The 23,651-nt window shown below is 29.9% G+C and overlaps 2 protein-coding genes across 2 annotated transcripts; one reads left to right on the plus strand and one right to left on the minus strand.

Moving 5' to 3' along the window:
- Positions 1-719: 719 nt before the first annotated feature.
- Positions 720-22,148, minus strand: LOC100213376 (NF-kappa-B-repressing factor). Its single transcript, XM_065805560.1, has 3 exons — positions 21,916-22,148; positions 2,430-2,573; positions 720-1,655 (listed from the first exon to the last, which is right to left on the minus strand). Exons 1-3 carry the CDS (start codon positions 22,094-22,096, stop codon positions 877-879), a joined length of 1,104 nt encoding a protein of 367 aa, XP_065661632.1. The 5' UTR covers positions 22,097-22,148; the 3' UTR covers positions 720-876.
- A 584-nt stretch (positions 22,149-22,732) lies between these two features.
- Positions 22,733-23,326, plus strand: LOC136085435 (uncharacterized). Its single transcript, XM_065806742.1, has one exon. It carries the CDS (start codon positions 22,733-22,735, stop codon positions 23,324-23,326), a length of 594 nt encoding a protein of 197 aa, XP_065662814.1.
- Positions 23,327-23,651: the final 325 nt, after the last annotated feature.

Raw genomic sequence — 23,651 nt, forward strand, 5'->3', positions numbered from 1 at the left:
CGGGCACAAGACGTTTTTAAGACGTTTAAGTTATGTGTTAAAAGGTATTAATACGTTTTTTCGACGTCTAAAACACGTCATGTGCCCACTGGGAAGGAAAAAAAAAAATTGCAACAAAACTCTATTATAATTATTTTATTACGTCACGTCAATTAAGCTTATGTGTTCCGTAAATTGACTAAAAGCTTTAAACTTCGTAGTTTTAACTTAGTGCAGTATTTTTAAACACTAGTGTACACTAACATATATTAATTTGTTCAAAATTTACTATTTACTGAGCGTTTAAATGCTTACGGCAGGGTATAGATTCATAAAGACATAAACTTACAAAAAAAGCCCTTTCTCAAAATAGTATTTTGAAAATATCACTGTAGTTTATAAACTTATACATAAAGAACCTCTATTTCGCCAACTATTTAAAATCTATTTGCTCAATGGAAATTAAGATAGTTCGACCGAGCTGACAAACATTTTAAGATTTGAGTCATTTTTAACCATGTTAAAAAATAATAGTTAAGTTTTTCTACATAAGTAATTTTATAAAAAGCAAATTTAAAGACTTAGGTCTTCATTGAGAAATTAGCTACGATAGACGCCAAATCTTGCGCTAGTTGCTTCTGTCATACTTACACGAAATATTTGAATATTACGGAAACACTTGCATATTAAAGTACATAGATTTTATTTGAAAATCTTTAAAAGGTTCAAATTAAGATCACTTTATACATAATTTTTGAAATATTCTAGTGAAGTTGGATACGTAAATATATATAGGCAATTGATAAAACAATTCTGCATAGAGTAATATCTGAAAGTTTTATTAAAGCCAATAAATATTGGTTTAATAAAATAATGGCCAATAAATAAAACTTATTTTTAAAAAATGTTGCCTATTTTGGAAACAAGTAAATACCGATCACCCTCTTTCCCAAAAGAACGATGCTTTAAATGGTACTTTTGGCAAAGCCTATGAACAAGCGCACGGTCTTCTTTAGTTAAATCAGACGAAAATCTTATTTCGTTTTTGCTTGAATCGTGTAAAAACGATAACAAAGATTCCTCTACGCTCGATGAGCGCACTGAGCGATATGTGAATTCATGTCCAATTCCTTTCCGTCCATCAGCACCTTCAACAAAAACAGGATCAGATATACCGCAACCATCTTTTCCCAAACCACCGGCCCCGCTCCATCCCATCTTACGAAGAAGTTGATTGCCTAAATTTGTTTCTTGCAATTTTGGTGATTGGTAATACGTTGATTTTATAAGATTACTTTTTGAAATCGTAGATACACTTTCATGATACTTTATTAGATCTTTTTTATAAATAATCCCTTGGGAGTATTTGAGCAGCTCGAAAGCTGAGGCTGCCGTATTTTGTTTGCAAACTTTTTGATTTGGACCTGATCCATGCGCTATATAAATATTATCAATAAAAACGTCCATATGAATCTCATTATTAATAAAACCTTTATCTATGTAATAGATTTGACGTTTACATTTCTGGACGCTTTCCTGTAAAATACTTATGGGGTTCGAATTATCGTCTTTTTCGTTGATGTATAAAATCAAACCACTCACTAATTCATCACTATTATCCGGTTTTTGAATTAAATCTTTGAAATTTTCCCGCACGATAACATCACCATCGATGGCTAAACATAAATAATTTAATTTATTTTTATTCTCAATATTTATAAAAATATTTTACAAAAAAATAAAGTTTTATAACATATTTCATTATTGCTTTTATTACATTTACCAATGACAGTGCGAGCGACTCCCCCATCTCCAAAAGAAAATATATGAAAGTCAATTTACTTTTAACGACTTAGCTTAAAAGTTTTTAAGAAAACATGGGAACTAATTTAAGCTTAAATCTGTTTGTTTAGCTTATTTTTGTTCATATTTTTCCTGAGTGACGCCATTTTTATCAATGACTTGCTAATAATTTAATTATTGATTTTATTAACAATGTAGTTTTACTTTTAATTGAAGAAATTAAGTATAAAAACAAGTTATAATATTTTAGCAATATGATTATAAAGTTTGCAATTATATTCTTTATTGTTGTAAAAGTTGTTGTTTCAGTTAAAAATATTTTTTTAAAAACAAACTAAAGTTTACAGTTTTTTTGTGCTGGTGAAAATGTTTAGAAAAATATGCATTAACTTTTTTTATAAGTTTGTTTAGATGTCATGGTGCATAGTTTATATCATTAATGAATTTTAATGTTTATTAATATTTTATATCATTTTCACTCAGTTTTCATTAATTTAACTTAAAACATTTTAAAACTAAAAAGTTATATTTAAGATGAAATAACTGCAAAAACAAACAAACAAAAAACATAAATATTTGTAGTGCTCAGAAAAAATGCAAACCATATATATAAGCAACAACAAAAAATTTATTTTCTTACTTTTTACCTTGTGAAGGTGGACCAGTGCGTGTACCAAGGTTCTCATTTGATGCTTTAACAAACTTAACTTTAGGTGTTGCTATTTCGATTAACATATCAATTTCTTCTTCAATTTCACGCGGTACTCTCGTATTACAATCTGTCAAAATTTCTAAAATATAAATATTAATAATAAAATAATAAAAATGATTGATAAATAAATCATTATTAATTAGTTATGGTAACATCTATATTCGAAAACTATAATTTTATATTTAACAAACACTAATGCAGAGACGTTTAAAGTTTAACTACAAACTAAATTAATTGTCTATAAAAATTTTTTTTAATGCTTATCAAAACGAAGCACGTAAAGAACTTCCATAATACTTTATATTTTTATACAAAACTTGCATGACTAAAATTATGTAAGAATCAGAAAAAAATTTCAGTTATCAGAAGTATAACATGAGAATATATATATACTAGAACATCATGGGCGCCCGTGGCGCCCGTTTTTAGCAACCTTTTACACTTTTAAATGATAATTATTTTGAGAAGTGAAGTGAAGCCGGTGAAGGCAAAATAAATAAAAAAATATATATTATGCATACCTAATGAGTGTTTATAAGTGAAAAAGAATTAAAATTAAAAATCTAAATGACTTAAAACAAATTTTAAAAATAAAAAATTCTAAGTAAATTTCAATAAAGAATATCTTTATAAACTATATTGCGGCTAAAGTGTCTTTGATCATTCATCAGTTGACCTTGTTGAGGATTTGCTTCGATGAAAACCTTGACTTGATTGGAAATTCTGAATCTTGATGGAGCAACATATAACTGTCCATGTACGAATACGGCCGTTTGCCAATGAATTCCAAGATGATCAAATGACTGACCTTGCAGCTTATTAATTGTGATTGCATAGGCTGGCATGATTGGAAATTGTCTACGGCAAAAGAGAAATGGAAGCGTTGTTTCTGATGGTGCTTAAGTCAATTCGAGGAATTAATATGGTATCTCCTTTATTGCACTCAGAAACAATATTTGCTTTGATTATGTTTCTATCTAACTGTCCAACAATCAATCAAGTGTCATTACACATTCCTTTCTTCGGATTAAGATTTCTTAAGAGCATAATGATAACGCCTTTCTTTAAAAGCAAGACATGTGGCGGCATTCCGGTAGGTGTTTGATCGCTCAGAAATTCAGTGGGAAAATTGAGTGTGTCATTTGGATCTTTGCTAACTATTGAATCTGCACTGCAATAAATCTGCGCTTCACCAGTTATCAAATTGATTATCCTTCTGTTCATTTCAAGAGTTAGTGCATTTGTGGGTGCAACAATCACTCTTTTTGAAAGATCCTCGACATTCATTTGTTCTATATTGCCAAAAATGATGTTAATCAGGCCATCTGTTGCTATTATTTGGTTAGGTATTTGAATAGTGTCATGTTCATGAATTCCTAGCACTTGAGGCAAACTTCCTGATCTGGAATCCAATAACCGCTGATTGTGATTATTTTGACTTTCACTTCGCATGTTAGTGCTAAGAGTCAATTGAGTGAAATAATTCCACCATTGGCTAGATTTGATGCAACATTCTATTATGTCAATAACCAATACTTTAAACTTTACACATTAAATATTAATAAACATGAATTCACAAAGAAGTTTATCAACGCATTGAAATCCGTATTTCGGTAACATAGTTATTTTATCTATTAAAATCAATGTAGCATCACGTAAATTTTCTGCATCAAGTGAATTCATATGCATTAAAGATACAGATGTGTCAAGCAATGGAACAGGTAATTTAAATCCACTGTGAACTGTTCTTCTTCCCTTTACTAATGTGGCAGCAATTCCAGTGGTTACAAAAGGTAGAATAATTTTTCCCCTCCCTATAAAATATGCTAATAATGTTGTATAGAGAAATACTTTTCTCGATCCACCTGGGCCATCAAGATAAAAAAGTTTTGAAACTCTATTAGTAATTTCAGTTGCAAGTATGATACTTGTAAATGCCATCATTTTTGCTGGATTGAACAAGTCAAATTATTTTGTCTAAACTCTTTATCTTGATCATAGCTCTCTTCCTCAAATGTATTTCTATGAGGTATAGGCAAACCAACTGATGAACACGACATTTCATGATTTGTTAATTGCTGTTGCTTCATTATGTGAGCACATATAGTCGAGTGATAAATTTTGTAAATGATCTTGCCAAAGTTTAAGAGGCTACTTAGGCTGACAAAATATGCAAATGTAGGCAAACATTTCTCTCAGTTGTTTAGGCATTAGATAATTGCCACCATCGGTACGACAATAGTTCCATTCATCATCAGATTTGATAAGACCTCAAGCTATTGTTACTGCTTTGAATATTTCCAAATTTACACCATCCAATTTTTGTAAAGATTCTAAACTTACTGGTCCAGGCACATGAAGTTGAAGTATACATAAATAAAAGTGCTCTTTGTCTTTGAAACTAACTGTATACATGTGAGCGACAATTTTTGAGTGACCTCTTTGCTTCTTTTGCCATTTGCTGTGCACATGAATATAATGATAAGGAATATCTGTATAGATATTCCATATCATTATATTTATGTGCGCGATATTCTTGTTCTTTACAATTATTAATATTCAAACCAAAAAAACTCTCTAGTTTGGTTTTGTTTGAGCGGCCAGCAATGCCTTTTCTTTGTGACCTTCCTCAAAAATAATTCATTGCTTATTTGGGAGATGAATTGGGAGCCTCATAACCGCATGAGAACTATCGTGCATTTTCGATTCTCTCAAACATCAAACTGCTTCAGGAGTACTCACATATCGGCAATCAATGAAGTTTGATATTTCATTTAAACGAAATTTTGTTTGAACAATCAAATCCTTTGAAGATGTACTTATAAATGCATTTAACAAATCTTAGTGATATGGCAACTTCAGCATTGACTTGGGCATTATATTTCAGCATTAGGTATGGATTTACACCTCTTACTGTAGCATATTCACCTGGTCGGCATCTGTATGATGGATAGCCATTTACATTTAAAAGAGTGTGATCATTAAAAATTTTAGGAAACTGTTTTGAGCATTAGCCGTCTTTCATGCAAGGTGAGTGAGGATAGTTTTGGTCATGCATTTAAGCACAATTTCATGTAGCCTTCTGATGGTATCTCTGCGCAAATAAATTGATCAACTCTTTGTGTTGTTGTAAATTTATCCTCAGCTTTTAAGGTCACCAAGATATGTGCATGCGGTAGACCTCTCTTTTGGAATTTGATGGTGTTAACAAAGGCAATGGATTTTCCAAAAATTTTGTGCTTTATGTCATCCAGTAATGAGTCAAGCTTGATTTTAAAAACATGTACTACTAAATCTGGAGGATCTGATGAATGCTCGCCAGGAAGGATATACAGTGAATGTTATAAATAAATCAGGTGCAACATGTTTTGCAAATATTGACATTGCATCACAACATCTTTCTCTCATGCTTCGTGGAGACCCTTCAAAACTGGATGGAAGAATGACTGACACTCCTGCAGCAACGTTAGTGTCTTGCGCTAGGTTCTCCATATGATTAGCGAGACCTTGGTAGCATTCTGCTCATGATCGTTTTTGATTTTAGTAAATGAAGTTAAGATTATTTACTTCGACCTGCAAGTATGAGTCTACCAAGCATTGTTGCATCAATTTGCCTGCACTCAAATTGTTTCTAATTGCTGTAAGGGAACATTTGTATTAAAGCATGCTGACATTGTTTCTAACTCTTTTTGTAACAGCTCCAGTGTATGTTTCACAATTCCAATTAGGTTGCCATCCGGCTTCACCATAGGGAAAAAGCAATCTGTAAGTCATGGGATCCATATTTGGGTTCAAAATGCTAAGATTAATAAATTTATTATTTGGATCTTCTGGATTTTTTGGATATATGTGTATATCTTAAAAAAATGGTGGCTCACCATCCTCATTCACAAAAATCAATGTTACATTGCATGTTGGAGCATTATATTGTCATTGATCTGACCGACAATCTCTTCATAGTGCCATGCTCACAATTGGAATAGTTTCTTGGCGGCATGAATACTTTCTTGAGCTTCAACATCTTTCATTATTTGATAGCTTGGAGTCAGTCTATTGTGCACACGAAAGAAGCGATCAAGCTGGTCAAGAATATCAACTCAACAACTTTCAAGGCTGCATGTTGTTAACAAATTTCTGTTGCTTGTTTGCTATCCAGTATATAGAGTTGTGCAAATTGTGGTACCTGATTGTCATTTGGCTGTATGTGCGAGGTGCGATGGTAAGTTTGACCATGAATTTTGAAAACAAAAGGGCAGCAACCTGGCAAATCAACAATTTTTGCACCCATTAAAGCGAAATAAACAATGCTATTATATGATCGTATTTCATTTCGAAAATACAATCAGGGTTATTATTATTATAATATAATCAGGGTTATTATTATCACATAGTAGATTCATCAAACATTTGGGATACTTCAATTCATTGCTATAAATGTCTTTCGGAATGGGCAGTTTGATTTTCTTTTTCTACAGCAATTTGTAAATTTTTTATCGCTTGGTAGCTCTGCAGCAAAATGTTTTGCTGCACAGAATTGTCATAAATGATCAAATGAGAAACAGTAATGTTCTATAACAATAGTTTCATTGAAATTAATGGCTTTGCCACAAATTGCATGACTTTGTCTATTTCTAGTCAAAAGCTGTGATGCAGTATTAGCTGTAAGATAAACTTGAAGTTCCTGAGGCGTCAAATTAGCAACATATTGCTGCTGTGATGCGGCATGTGCATTATGGAAAACTTCTGATTCTTCAGGTGATGGGAAATATTATTTGAGATGATTCTTCAGGTGACGGGAAACATTATTTGAGATACGCAAATCAGCTGCTTGTAGAGGAGTAAGTTGAAAGACATACACCGTTGCTGTGATGCGGTATGTGCATTATAAAAAACGACTGATTCTTCGGGTGTCATATTAACCAAGGGTTGTTGATGGGAAGTATTATTTGAGATACGCAAATCAGCCGTTTGTAGAGGAGTAAGTCAAGTGACATATCATTGCTGAGATGCTGCATGTGCATTACGGAAAATGAATAATTGTTGGGGTATCATATCAAGCAAGCTTTGTTGATAAGCATCTGCATTTAAGCGAGCAATTTTTGCCAGTAATTCTTGACTTTGCCTCTTGCGCCACCTTTTCTGTCTTAAATTTGCCAAGCGACGTTTTCCTGATAACAGATCTTCATCCATATTAAACAGTGCTATTTTAAATCTGTATTTAATATTTTATATTTAATGGAGGAATTTTTGCTACTCACGTACTAAGAATCTGAATGTCAAATATTGATTGGGCTATTTAAATTGATTTTAAGCAAAGAAAATAATTATTTACTTCCTTTGTGAAATTAAATTTTGGATTTTTTTGTTTAAATTATAAATTCATGTTAAATTTTGATATTAAATTGAACAAAATAAATTGAATGAAATTAATTGAATGAAGCTAATAAAATTAATTGAAAATTTTGATATTAAATTGATAATTAAATTATAAATTGATATTAAAAAGTTTCACCGGATGATGCTGTCTTAACTAATTGAGTAATTAATTAAAGCGCGTGAAATATTTTATTTTTATTAATCAAATAACTTTATTTAATTAAAGCCAAAGCCAACACTATTAGGAATATAAAGTAATAAAATATAACGAAAAAACATGTTAAAGTTGACTTAACTTGTTAAAGTAGTTAAAAACTCAATAAAAGTGTACCTCCACTAACCAAAACCTTTTTAAATTGACTTTTTACAATAATAACATTTGGCATTTACTCTCAAGAGATATTCTTTTAAAAAAGATGCAAAAAACAATAATAGTTTAGTATAGCAACTGCACACGAAGGTGGAAAACATGGAGTAAATTGATGCTTGACTTGAGGTGAGAAGGAATGACAGCGAGGAGGAACCAACAAGAAGGAATAAAGGCTTTAAACTGACAAGAAGGAATAAAGACTTTTATACCTGCTTTGATTTAGGAAGTTACATAATTTCATGATTTTTAAAAATTGCAAAGTGGGGAAAAAAATGAAGAACCCCATTTTGCCCCATTGAAACAAACCCATTTTACTGCATTGTAGTGTTGCACTTTATTCAAATTTATTTAAAGAAAATTAAATTTTAAACAAAGAAGACTGATATATATATCAACCCTTGGAATTAGGATAAATGAGGTCGGTAATAATTTGCCAACCTCAATCTTTTAGAGGTCAACAAAAAAAAATTGATACAAAGGTCTTACCATAAAACATAGAAACAAGGTCAGCAATTTTTTGCTGACCTCAAACACTTTATGGTCCCTAATGCCAACCCTAATTCCAAGGGTTGATATATATATATATATATACACATATATATATATATATATATATACATATATACACATATATATATGCATATATATTTACACAGGTCACTTATTCCCTTATTGTGTAATGCTGACATAAGGCTTAAAAATATCATGCGCCAAAACATATTTATTTTATTTAAACTTTATTGACTTAATGAGTTACAATATTGTGTGGTGTAGTGGTTAATAAATTTGATTGTGGTGCCTGCGCTCTAGGTTCAATTCCTATTGGAGTCTATTTTTTTTTTTTTTTAGAATATTTTTTTATTAATTAACTAATTGATGCTAATATGTTAATATATATATATTAATAATAATAATAAATATTAATATAATAAAAAACACAGCGGTTAATAAGTAATTCAGTTAATAAATAACTTAAATAAGCATAATATTTTTTATGTGCATTTAAGTGTACATTTATTAACTAAATTATTTAGAAATAGACATAACAAGTTGAATATATATTGACTTTTTCGATAAGCCATAGGCATGGCAGAGTGATCATGCACCGACTAAGATGTTTAGTCATAGAGGCAACATGTACATTAACTGATTTATTTAGCCATTGGCGCAGTGAGCGTGCATTCATCACCTTAGCATTCACAATAAAGGAAAATTTACTAAAACTTGAATCTTATCTCAGATTTTAAGTTCTGAGACTAGAAAATCTAACATAAGTAAGCCTAACATTGCATCTTTATTTCATGGGTCTGATCTTATTACTTCTCCCAAAAATTATGGAGTGTTATTTGCAAAGAACTTTTCCTCTAATTTGACTCTTGAATCTAATGGCCATACTCTTCCAGCCATTCCATTTCAACAGATTAATCTATTGTTAAACATCCAAATCATTCTAGTTTTCAATGATAGTCAACTCTCTATGTTAGTGTTCTACGGGTTTTATGATGGAAATAGTGTTCTACAATATTTCCATCATAGTCTTACAAAAGCATTCTTCAGAACTTTCTTTAATCCTGGCTGAATAAGTAGTTCCAAAATTTAAAAAATCTAAAAAACACTGACTTCTTAAACTATCCTACGATTAGTTTTTTCTCTAGCATTAGTTTCTTCATATAAAAGTTTAATAATTAAATCAGTTAATTAATTATTAAACTTAAATTGCTAGTTTAAATGAGCACTCTTATGTCACACTAAAATAGCCTGCTGCCGAGGGCTTCAGTACATACATCAAATGACAAATAGCCTGACTCGCAGTGGAGTGCTGCTACATGGACTGAGGGTTTGGAATGGGGCAGCAATTTTTTCTTTCATTATTCTTCACTTTTTTTTTTTCCTTTCCTGAAAACACCATATGCTATAAAGATAAGCAAAACTAGTGAGCAAATGCTCATTTAAACAAGCTATAGAAAAAAAATATATATATACAAGCCTTCCTGGGAAGCGCATGCGGTTGCAGGCCTTGTACATCCATGCTTAAAGTAATTTTTTTAGATAACTTGACCATGTTTTTATATTGTAAGCATTTTAAGAATTCACGGCAAAATAAAGCTATAAGAAGCTAGAGAATAAATTAGCAACACTCAAAGAATAGAACCGAAACTATATGAAAATCTAAATTAAATAAGCTAAAAAAAACTAATAATAAAAAAAATTGTTGTCAAAAGTATAATATACCTAAGTATTTACTGTTTTTGTTTACTTTTTTTTAGAGCGTTTGTTATTTTCCACAACCAATATTGATACAAGTTGAGAAAAAAACCAATAAGAATATGATGAAAATAAAATTTTTTTGATATACAATTTTTTGTGACTTTTTTTCAGTCAGTATATTAAGGAAATACTTTAAAAACTATGCTAGAAACATGGACAATTTTTAAATTTGTTTTTCAAATGTTTTTGCTAAACTTTAATGCTTTTATCAATGCACAGGAAAATGAAAAAACTAATTGCTATTTATTTGTACATTTTTTTTTTAAACAAGTTTTTGATGTAAAAAAATGATACGATGCTGCAAAGTTTTGTGGGCTAATGCATTGTTAATTTACTAAACTTTCTAAACGAAATTTTAAGGAGCCTATTTGAGACTTTTTTTTTTAGTTTTTAATTACATTTTTTTAAACAGAGCAATTGCTATGTTTATTATCTCTAGTAACAGTATTTAATGTTTTAATGTTTAAAAAAAGTTTTAATGTTAAGTTAATGTAAAGTTTTAAAAACGTTTTTAAAAAGTTTTAATGACGTTCGTTTAATCTATGAAAATAAATTATGATCACGAATATGTTATCGGTAACTGATAAATAATAAAAAAAACTCTTTATTGTTTAAAAACATTATTCAAAAGAGTTCACAAAATATATAAGAAAAAATTTATTAACAGTTAATAAAATAACAAAAAACCAACTATAAAATTGTAAGAAAATAAACAAATATTATTTTACGTTTTATGAAAAAAATATTTGAAAAAAAAAAAAAAATTTCATATTTGAAAAAAATAATAAAAATGGTTTTTCAAATAGGAACTTAGATTTTATTTGTAACTTTTGTTATAGTGAGAAAAACAAACAAACTGTTTGTATGATTTTTAACGCGTTAATAAAATAACTTTAATTACAATGCGGTACTTAAAAAGATGCTAGTGACGCAATATAACTTCTAACAATACAAAATATATTTGCTGAGTTGAGTTACTCACAAACGGATTACGCGTTTTCGTTACGCAGCGAAATCTCGACAAGGCCTGATATATATATATATAACAAGGCCTGATATATATATATATATATATATATATATATATATATATATATATATATATATATATATATATATATATATATATACATACACACATATATATACATATACATATACATATATATATATATATATATATATATATATATATATATATATATATATATATATATATATATATATATATATATATATATATATATATATATATATATATATATATATATATATATATATATAGATATATATATATATATAGATATATATATATAGATATAGGTAAAAGGTGGTATATATGAAAGGTGGAAAAGTCGGGTCACATTTGCTTTTGTTACTTTTCACCATATTGACCATTTTGGCCAATTTTTAAAATTTTTTAAACATAACTAGGAGTGGCGCAATTTTGAACAATAGATGTTGTTGTGATGGAAGAAACAAGAAATAATTGAAAATTTAGTTTTTTCAGCAAGAAAATTGTTACAAAAAAAAAAAGAAATAAAATATCATGACTTAAAGAGGTTCTAGTTATTCTGAACTTAATTCACATACCGTAATGTAATGCATTGTTTATTTTGAGACTTTTTTCAACAGACGTTTTGATGGCTCTGGAAAGGCTTTCCGACGAGGGCTGACAACCTGCAAGAGGTATTGCATTTACTTTTTGTCTTTCGTTATTGAAGAGTTGAAGGTCTGGATTAAAGCAACCCCTCTCTCCGCACAGTTATTAACTACTTTCATTTGCTTGGCAGTTTCCCTGAACTGAATATAAATTGGATCCACTTACCAAAGGTCGGGTGGTATCAAGATAATAACTTGAGCCTTCTCTACTCCGTTGTCGATGAGAAGATCGAAAAGATGAGAAGATCGAAAAGATGAGATGTTCAGCTTGTAACATATGATTCCAATGGGTTTTCTAGCTTGAATGTTTTGCCTTGAATTATCTTTGGTGATATTTTCTTTTTGGGCATGTTTAAGATTCTGAACCATGGCAGCTTTTGTATGAACATCAACGCAGGGGTAAAAAAAAGCCAAGCCAATCAAATGTTCTGAAAAATACCATAGGTATCTTTTGAAGGCTGTCATTGCTGCATCTCTAACAACATTGTTGCAGGTATAATCATTCAAAAGTCTCAACAGTCTCATGTTATCAAGTTATATTATATGGTTCTCTTTCTGCCAAGCAAGCTTCATGCCAAAATTTTACATAAACTAGAGCAACAAACAGGCTGATGTCGGTCAAAACTTTTCTTTCATGAGCAGTGAGAGATTCTTGAAAAGAAGGATTTTGATAGAATAGATGCCCTTTTCCATCCACTTAGCGTAGTGCATGGCTTCAGGTGTTCGAAATCGCACTTCTTTTTTTGGGCAACCACCAAGAAAGATGAGGCACATTTGAAGAAGCTCGCCATAGTCTTGGTGAGCTTTTTTTTTCTTGACGTTGGTGATGGCTTTTTACAGCTTCTTTGTAGTATGCAACCATTTCATCGTGGAGATTAGTCATAAATCCACTGATGAGCGTTTCATCGGCAGCATCATATATGCTTTGGTCAAATGTTGGCTATTCATTTTGAAATTGTTTATATAAACCTACATCAGTTCCAGTGGTAGCTCCAAGATAAGTGGATGCAAATACGCTGAAAAGTATAACTCCAAAAACATGTCATGACATGCTATCAACAAAAGGTCTTTCTTGAGAGTTTTTTCTATAATGTGCAAGCTCCAGATTTTAGGCCAGTGTTTGAGGCTGTTGTATTGAGCACAAGCCCACATATTTTGTCTATGAGATGCCAATTATACAATAGTTCAAGGCAGGCACTAGCTTGCTCCTCACCTACTCGCCCTACAATTTTGGGAACCTCAAGTAATTTTTCTTCTCCAGCTCCAGAAACTAGGATTGCATTGCTGTCTACCTTTATATTTGTCTGGACAATATCTGCAGGGTGTTAGCCAGGAAAAAAATTTATACAGCATTTTAGCGAAATTGGGAATTTAGGTGCCGCCAAAAAAAAAAAAAAAAAAAGGTCATTACCTTCTGACATTTAAAAAAGTAGATACAATTTTTTAGAAACAATTAAGTTTCAATAAAAATTTTCTATTTTTGCTGGGTTATTTATAGGAATATTTTTCTGTTTTATTTTTCAGGAATATTTTTATATTTTATAAATGTTTAATTCTAACTATTCAACTTGTTTCCTTTTGAGCAATCTTCGTCAGTTTTCATTTTTAAATCGCTTATCTCCTTTGTTTAATATTGTAGAGAGAAAACAAGAACAAAAGACAATTGTTTGCAATTTTTTTAATGAATGAATTAATAAATTTATTCATTGAAACTTTGATCTATTTTAATTGCGTACATCGCTTTTAAATACAGTTGTAAAGGTTTACAGTTGTAAAAGGTTTAAATTAGTTACTTATATTGTCTTCTGTTATTTTTATTTTCATTTTTAAATTATAAATGTAAAAAAAATGCTAAATAGTATTTAATTTTTAACAAAACATTTTTGACGATTTCCAAGATCCTCTTGTAACTTTTTAACTTGCTAAAACAACTTTTTAATTAACGACAGTCGATAAAAAACACTATATGCTATACGTAGGAATGCCAGAAATTTACGGCTTTTACAAAGGAAAACACTAAAAAAAAATTATTACAGGTTTTTAAAATCTGTAAAATTTTAATTTTTGTAAAATCCAGACATTGGCAACCCTAATTATATGGAAAGATTTTGAATGTTTCAGTTTTTAAATACTTTAGCATTTTAAAACTAAAAATTTTATAATACTTAAAAAAATTTTCTTAACTTTCTTACATAGGTAATCGTATTATTGTTCATCATATTTTATATTACAATTTTTATCATAGATACATTCAAAAGTTAAAAAACTTATTAAATCTATAAATTTTAAATGAAAGTTAAATTAAAGTTTACAAAATTTTAATAACTTTTAATTGAAAAACATGATTCGCTCGCCAATTTACGTCAAATATAATGTTACTTTAATTTAAATACTCCGTGTAGTTAAGGCGATTTACAAATTATTCGAACTTATTTATTTGAAATTAGCATGATTTTATAAGCGTATTATGTCCAAACAAAAGCTTTAGATATTATATTTTTTTTCGCTTCAGGTTTTTTTAATATTTGAAGAAACCTTTCTCTTTTTTATATAATTTTCTAATCCTTTTTACTACCCATAATAATGAATTTAAAGAATACCATTTCGGAGTCTTTAGATCACTTTCGCTCATCGGCGTTAACTAAATTTAGTTAAAAACCTTTCAAAAAGTGCCTTAATTTTCTATAGATCCTAGTTCTAATCGTTTCTGACCTATATTAGCTTTAAATAGTTGTCAAAATACAATATTTTTATCCATACAAGAATTCCGACCAAAAAAGAACTTGCAATTAAGAACAAGCGCCAATAAACGATTGGAACAGATCAAATTTTTAATCTATGATGTTCATTTTACCTAAAAATCGTGTTTATTTAAAATCTTATTTGAATTTGGACAAGCGATTGGGATTTTAAAAAGATTAAAAAAAAAAAAAGAATCTACGGTCTGGTTTTTTTTCGCTTCAAACATTTATATTTTATAATAAGGCAAAATTTATCATTTTCTTTTTTTCGTCTTTTCATGATTCATAGACCTGATCATTTAGCGGAAATATGTCGTAGTCAACAAAATATCATACAGACGCTATAGTATTTTAAAATGAGGGCATCAACTAAATTTAATCGGCATATTTAGATATCTAGTAAATTAGGTATTTAAGTAAAAAAATATATTCAAATACAAAAACTAATTTTTTTTTTTTCTTTTTCAATTTACAGATATACATTAAATATCTACGTAAATTTTGTATTTGTAAAACTAAAAAAAAAAATAATTTTTGTAGTTATTGTAAATATTGTTAATAATTAATAATATTATAATATTATTTAATTATCTTCGTTTATTTTTACGCAAATAAAAAATATACAATACATTTCATTGCATGTTTTATTTTTGATTTTTTTGTTGTTATTTTCGGTTTACTTTACCAGCTTACTTATTTTACCGAAATTATTAATAAATCTTTTAATATAAAAATGTTATTAACTTATTTTAAATTATGATATTTATTAATATGCAAATTTTATTTGTAACTTTCCTAACTTATAATAAACAGCAAGAATGTAAATAAAGATTTTTTGAATAACAAAAATAAATAAATGAAATAATTTATTAAACGTATTGAACAATTTTAACTGGAGAATAACTGACGTCAATTAAAAATTAAAAATAATTTTTTTTTCAACTTTTGAATGAATGATCTTGCTTGTTAATGACGACACATTTTTTTCACATTAAAAAATTGATCTTAATTCTTAATTCATTAACTTAATTAATTTCCTTGTCGTGCGTACTAATTGCATTTTTTACTCGTCTAGCGCAACACTTTAAATATGAAACTGATTTAATTTTTTTTTTACCACAATCTTAAGAACCTTTGAGAATTTTAAACCAAATGGGAAACCGGTTATACGCGGTGCCATCAGGCTGGCTAACACCCTGATCTGGTAGGGGTTTTCCATCCCAGTGCAACAGGAGTGGTACCTGGGTTAAATATGATTTTTAGTCCTTGACTACCTTGGACCTGCATGTATCCATTCTAGAACGGATAGTGCTGCGAGAAACTGAAATGCTATCCAGATCATGTCCAAGGGCTTGAGCAGCTGCAGCAATAACATAAGTAGCTTGCCGATCACTAATGTTAACGCGGTCAAGTGTGAGGTTCAAGTCTGGAGTCAGAATGTTATTTCTTGCCTTTTTTGGAGCTGAGTGAGGTAGCCTTGTGGAAACGCTGAAAAGTTCATCATCAGATACAAACTCAGTTTCAGAAGCGGAAGAGCTGAAAGAATGTTCTGACAGTAGAGTTGCAGCGACCATTTCTTGGTTTTTCCTGGCATCTTCAGCACCCCTTTCTTTTTGTTTTAAATGTTTTTCTGCTTGTTAAATTTTTCGAGATTCCTGTCGGGCCAAATGCTTATTCATACCTCCAAAACTGGAACTAGAGAAATCTTCTTGCTGGGATACCAGAAACGCTTTGTCTTCCTCATTATGCATACTCTGCAATGCGCCTGATCTTGCAACATCAAAAAGTTCATGTAAATTATTTTTGAAAATTTTCTCTTTTATTCTATATCCCTCAAAAGTTTTTGTACGACTTTTTTTTAATGTCTTGTAGACATTATCTAACTTCAGCAATTTTTTGGCAGCATATCTTACTGGTGTAGTCGGTATCCTAGCCTTTTCCCAGTAACAAAAGACGGATAATATGGTAATATTGGTACTTAAGTTGAATGATTTCTTTTCTTCCTTGTGATAGTAGAGGAAGTTTGCTAGTACTTGTTGATTCGAAGGAAGTCTGAAGCATTCCAACTCTTTGGTTGATTTTCCAATTAATCACATACTGGCAGAACTTCTCGTTGCTTGAGCTTTTGTCATTTTTACCTAAACAATGAACCAACAACCATTGCCTAAATTTTACCAGTTCTGTTCATGTTATAGAAAACTTCTGTTTCATGCAAACATTAAAATAAAAATTTAATGAATGATTGAAATAACCTACTACTACTACTACTACTACTACTACTACTACTACTACTACTACTACTACTACTACTACTACTACTACTACTACTACTACTACTACTACTACTACTACTACTAGTCTACTATAGAATGATAATTTTTAGTTTTTTAATAACAATTTTCAGTTTGAACAATGAATATATAAATATTTAATTTAATTTTAAAAATATAATTTACTTTGGAATCTTTGAAAAATTTAAATTAGAGACAACTGCGTGTGATATAATAATTAATTACTAAATTATAATTGACTTAATCAAAACACAGGGCTGCGTTTGAAAAAAAATTTCCTGTTCCTGGGGGTTTCTTATGTAATCCCTAATGAAATGGCCTCCTAAACCCGAATGTGACATTAATATTGCTCAATCAGGTCAGGTTATTGAAATACAGCACACCTATTTTTTTGTGAAAAACTTAATTTTCTCTCATTTTCATCCTAGTAATGTAATACATTGCAATAATTATTTGTGAACTGAAAAAAGACTCAATTTAACTCCTTTATTAACTTTAAACTTAAAAAAAACTTGTGAAGTTATCTAATACTGTAAAAAAAAAATCTATTTCCTGAGGATAGAAGTCCTTAATGCCTTCCGTTTGTGAAAAGTTATAGGTTCGTCACGTTTAAGACGCCAACAATAGTCAGCTAAATTTTTTATCAGACCAAGTTTGATATAGAGAGGAGGAAGTAAAACATATTCTGGAGGGACTACTGGTTCAGCTATCACGTTGTAGCTGCCGATTGTGAATGCCTCTTAAGATGGCCAGTCTTTCTGCTTATAGCAAAGACTATCTGCCCTACTATCCCTTAGGCATAAAAAGCAAGGGTATTTTGTGTACCCCCTTGCATCCCAAGTAGAAAGCACACAACCTGAAAAGAAAAGATTTATTCATAAAAAAATTTCTAAAAAATTTCTGAAAAGAAAAGATTTATTCATAAAAAAAAATTCTAAAAAATTACCCACAAGTGCTAGAGTATTTTCAAAGGCAAGTTTTATATTGACAAGAAATAATTAATACTTAATAAGTATTTTACCTTAAGGTCACCACATCTTAGCTAATTGTGGTTGGAGTACTTGATTGCATCAATCAGTTTTTTTATGTTCTTGTAGCTTTCTGTCAACTGAACTGAATGTCCAATAGGTACAGATGCCATTTTATTGCCAATGTGTAGGAGTACTGCCTTTAGGCTTCTACTAGAGGAATCATTAAAGAGCCCTTATTCTCTTGGTTGTTAAGGAATGCCAAGTGCCTCCATTAAGCCTTTTACATCATTGTAATATGCCAACGAGCTAGAAGAATCAACTTCAAAGAACCTTCGAAACTTTTCTTCTTTATTTCTATACCAATCAAAGGTAGTTTCTTTGGAGAGGAGATTGCTTTCACTATGATGGGAACCAAGAGGTTGTATATTCTCTTTAGAAAGACCAAGATCTCTGGTCAAGTCATTTAATTGACTTTGAATGAGTGGTCTTGGGAAAGTCATGCTAGATGTTGGCTCATATGTCACAGATATGTCAGTGTCTTCCACTTTTACACATTCCATATCCTCTTCTAGTTCCCCTTTCTCAGGTGGAGAAGGAACTGGAACTCCTGAACCATGTGGCACTGCCTTAATAGCAGAAAGAATATTAGGATAGACCACCATGTTTTTATTTTTCTTATTGACAGCTGAAAAAATTCACATATTTATTTTCAGATGTTTATCCACGTTTCTATACATTTTAAAGAATTTTTTTGTTGAACTTCAACACACTTTTTATAAACAATACAAACTTTATTAGACTATAAAAAAAAAAAAAATGCATGGATTAGTTAAATATTGTTTTTTTAAGAAATTATCTGATCTTGAAGATAGGTCATACAAAAATAGCAGTCTGTAGTATGGTCCTTGCCTTCTCTCCATACCATCATTACACCAAATGACATACAGTTTGTTGTATTCTCATTCCGGCGCCTCAAGGCTACAACACAGGCTTTACAGCTTATATGTGGAGCAAAGCTTTTGTCTTGATCGCTAAGCCTTATTCCAAAATATGCACTGTAAAGGGACTTTACTAACTGCTATGTGTGTAAAAGTTACTTTTACACACATAGCAGAATCTGTCGGGACTGTTTTTACATTTTCTATTCATTTTTATGAAATGAATTTTATTTATCTCATATATTAGCCTGTATAAAAATTGACAATGATAAATAAGACTTTATAAATATACTTTAGATACTGTTTACAGATATATTAATACACAACTGTCACCTGGGAATTGCAATAAAATGGACACTCAGCTGTTATATGCAATATCAATTAGGTTTAGTTTTTAAGATATAGACTTAGGGCTGTATAGAGCCCTAAGTCTATATCTTAAAAACTAAACCTGACTGAGAAAATTGAATCCTAGATTCGGATATAGGAAGTAAATTTCATTGAGAATCACCTAAGAAAACCTTAGGAACATTTTTGACACGGATCAGTGTAATCAATAATCATATTAATAATAGTGGAGACTCATGCAGGAAATACAAACATGAGAAGGAATGAAAGCAACTAAAAGTTGACTTTTAGTTACTTTCACTTCTTATTTGTATCGCAACCTTTTTTGCTTGCTGACTTAAAATTAAGTCAGTAAGCAAAAAAGGTTGCGATACAAATAATATAATTATTTTTAAAATCTAATTTTACAGATTACTATACTTAATTTATTATAAAATTATTATACATTTATCATACTTCACATGAACTAAAACTACCATTACTTACTCTCACACATAGAGGCTAAAATATATAAAATGAAACCACCAAACAAAAAATGAAATAACTTCAGATAAGCCAAAAAAAAATTGAAAAATTACATAATATTTTTAGTGTCCACTAAAATTGTTCAACTTTGCGCCACCTCATATTACTGCATCTGTCTCATTTTTGGTTAAAAGACTCCTCTTATGTATGAAACAAGAGCAATTATGACCCAAATTGATATTAATAAAAACAATTTTAACACAGTAACTTAGACCACTCTAATATATATGTTTAAATAAATATATATATATATATATATATATATATATATATATATATATATATATATATATATATATATATATATATATATATATATATATGTATATATATAATTTAATATATATATATAACTTAATATATATATATAGTATAATAAAAAATATATATATATAAATAAAATATATATATATATAATTAAAATTTATGTATATATTTAATTTTAATAGCAAACTTAGATAAGCACTCTGTTATCACACTGAAACAGCCTGCAGCTGGGGGCTTCAGTACATACATCAACTGACAAATAGCCTGACTCGCAGCAGAGTGTTGGAACATCGACTGAGGGTTTGGCATGGGGCAGCAATTTTTCTTTTATTATTTTTTGTTTTTTTCTTCTTTTTCTTAAAATCCATATGCTATAAAGATAAGCAAAACTAGTGAGCAAAAGCTCATCTAAACAAGCTATAGAAGATTGGGAAAAATGAGGTCGGCAATTATTTGCCATTAATCTACTTAAGATCGGCATAAAAATTTTATACAAAGGTTTTATCATAAAACTTAGAAATAAGGTCTGCAATTTTTTGCCGACCTAAAACACTTTTAGGTGCCGACCCTAATTTCAAGGGCTGTATATATATATATATACACACATATTTTTTAATTGATCACCTCCCCAAGACCGAGAAAGTTATTACAGTTGAGGAAGCTACTTTTGTGGTTACAACCCTCTCTTAACTCTATAACTCCAAAATACAAACCTCGACAAACAAGGCCGCTGGGCGGAGAAACTAGTTGAGGGCAGTACTACCAGAGACATGGTGGGCATTGAACTTGGAACTTCTTGTTTATGAGGCGAGCGCTCTACCACTACACCACTACCGCATATATATATATAAAATATATATATAAATATAATATATATATATATATATATATATATATATATACATATATATATATATATACATATATATATATATATATATACATATATATATATATACATATATATATACATATATATATATATATATATATATATATATATATATATATATATATATATATATATATATATATATATATATATATATATATATATATATATATATATATTATTCATTAGAAAATCACTTATTAAGTTTTTTCATTTTACACAATGTTTCATCAATAAAATTAAAAAAAAAAATATTGATCCATACTTTGAATAACGTGCCTCTATAAATCGTGATGTAAATAATAATAACTTAAATATCTTTATCGAAACTACAAAAACAAGTTTATAAGAACTATACTGAAATGTTACAAAGAATTTAGCCACATTGAAAAATGTTTTCAACTGCATCATTAATGGTTTAAAACAATATTATACAAAAGTAAAAAAAAACTGTAAACTAGACTTGAAAAACTTTCAAGTCTAGTTTACGGATACAAAATAAAAATTAACTATTATAATACATTTAATTTAACTTTGAACTTTTTAACAAAATAAAAATTATGGCTAAATAATAAAGAGACTTTTTTATTGTGATGCTAAAGTTAACATAAATAATATATGATTTCCAATCAATGTATTTATTATTAAACTTTGCCTTTTTTTTTTTTACTAGTCCTGCAAGTCCTACAACTTATAAAAATACAAATATGACCTACTGAATCAATAAAAAAAACCCTTCATTAACATCTAAATTAAAAATTACTAAACTAACCTTGAACTTCTGGTCCATAAGAGCAACCCATAAACCTCCAGTTAGCCCATGACATTGACAATGATGCAAGATGGTCACCATTGTAATGGTGCTTATTAGTATCAATAAAAGCTTTTCTTGCCCTCCACTCATGGTCAGCTTCCCACATTAACCTGGGAATTCCAAGATATTCTTCACCCATATAAGTGTTTTGAACTTTTATTAAAAAAGCAAATTAAAATCCAAGTTTAAACAAATAATGTATTTAAAACTTTAAATACCATGCTTAATATTGTTGAATTCAACAGATTATATATTTACAGGGTGACCGGAAAGTTCTGTCAGTAATCAATGTGCATACTTTCTGGTCTCCCATATTTCATTATTTACAAGTGTTTATCATTAAATCTTTTATCAGTTTTGTATCAGTTTAGAACAATTGTAACTGTACAATGATGCTTATCAATTGTAACTGAATTTGTCAATAGTAACTGGGTTTGTTCTTTCTATTGTAGTCATTATGAATGTTTTTATGTCGTTAAATCAACAAATGAATCATTTGTTGATTTAACGACATTATGAGGAAGGACTTACGGGTGCTGAAATATTCAAATTAGTAAAGGTGCATGGAATTACTGAGAGATGTGTTTATCGAACTATCCAACAGTTGCGTGAAACTGGTGGTGTTGAAGACCGTGAAAGGCAGGGTCGTCCACGAACAGTTCGAACCCCAGATCGTATTAAATGAGCACGCGAGAAAATTTGGAGGAACCCTGAAAGGTCAGCGCGAAAATTGGCTCAGGAGAAAGGAGTACCCAGGGAGTCGATGAGAGAATTAATGAAATTAGACCTTGGATTCAAACCTTATTGCAAGCATAAAGTTCATGGATTGACTGCAAATCAAAAGCTGGCCAGGTTGAAAAGATGCAAAACGTTGTTACGTCAGTATGGTCATTGTGCAGTACAGAACATTATCTTTTCTGATGAAAAGTTATTCGTGATGGAACAAAGTTTTAATGCTAAAAACAATGCTGTGTGGTCAACATCATTAAAGAACATACCTCAGTCTTTAGGAACAGTTCAGCGGTATCAGAATCGAAGTTCGGTGATGGTATGGGCACCAGTGTATAGCAAAGAAAAATTGCTATTGATCTTCATCGAACGTGGCACCAAAATTAATGCAGTATCTTATCAAGAGAGTGTCCTGAAGGCAATTTTGCAACCAGAAGCCAATTTGTTATATCCCAATGGAGACTGGTGTTTTCAACAGGATTCAGCACCAGCTCATACAGCTAAAACAACGCAAGAATGGCACCAACAGAATTGCTCTAAGTTTATTGCTGAAGATGAGTGGTCTCCGTCCTCTCCCGACCTGAATCCACTTGATTTTTGCGTGTGGGGTATTTTGGAGTCCAAGTTCAATGCTAAATAACATCCCAACTTGGCCTCCATGAAACAAATGATGATCCGCGAATGGGAAAAATTTCCTATGGAAACATTTGTGCCGCCATACAATCATGGCCTCATCGATTATCATTGACAGTGGACCAAAAAGGAGACCGATTTGAACAATTCTTGGTATACTTACACTACATGTTACTTGATCTGTTACTGTAATTTCAGTAGTTTATGTAGATTACATTAAAAATAAATTGATTGTGAAGTACTGACAGAACTTTCCGGTCACCCTGTAAAAGTTTTAATTAGAAATTCTATAATATAAAAAATCTACAATGTACTCTTGGGTGTTTAATACA

This window comes from Hydra vulgaris, chromosome 09, assembly GCF_038396675.1.
Source record: "Hydra vulgaris chromosome 09, alternate assembly HydraT2T_AEP".
In the NCBI taxonomy this organism is placed as follows: Eukaryota; Metazoa; Cnidaria; class Hydrozoa; order Anthoathecata; family Hydridae; genus Hydra; species Hydra vulgaris.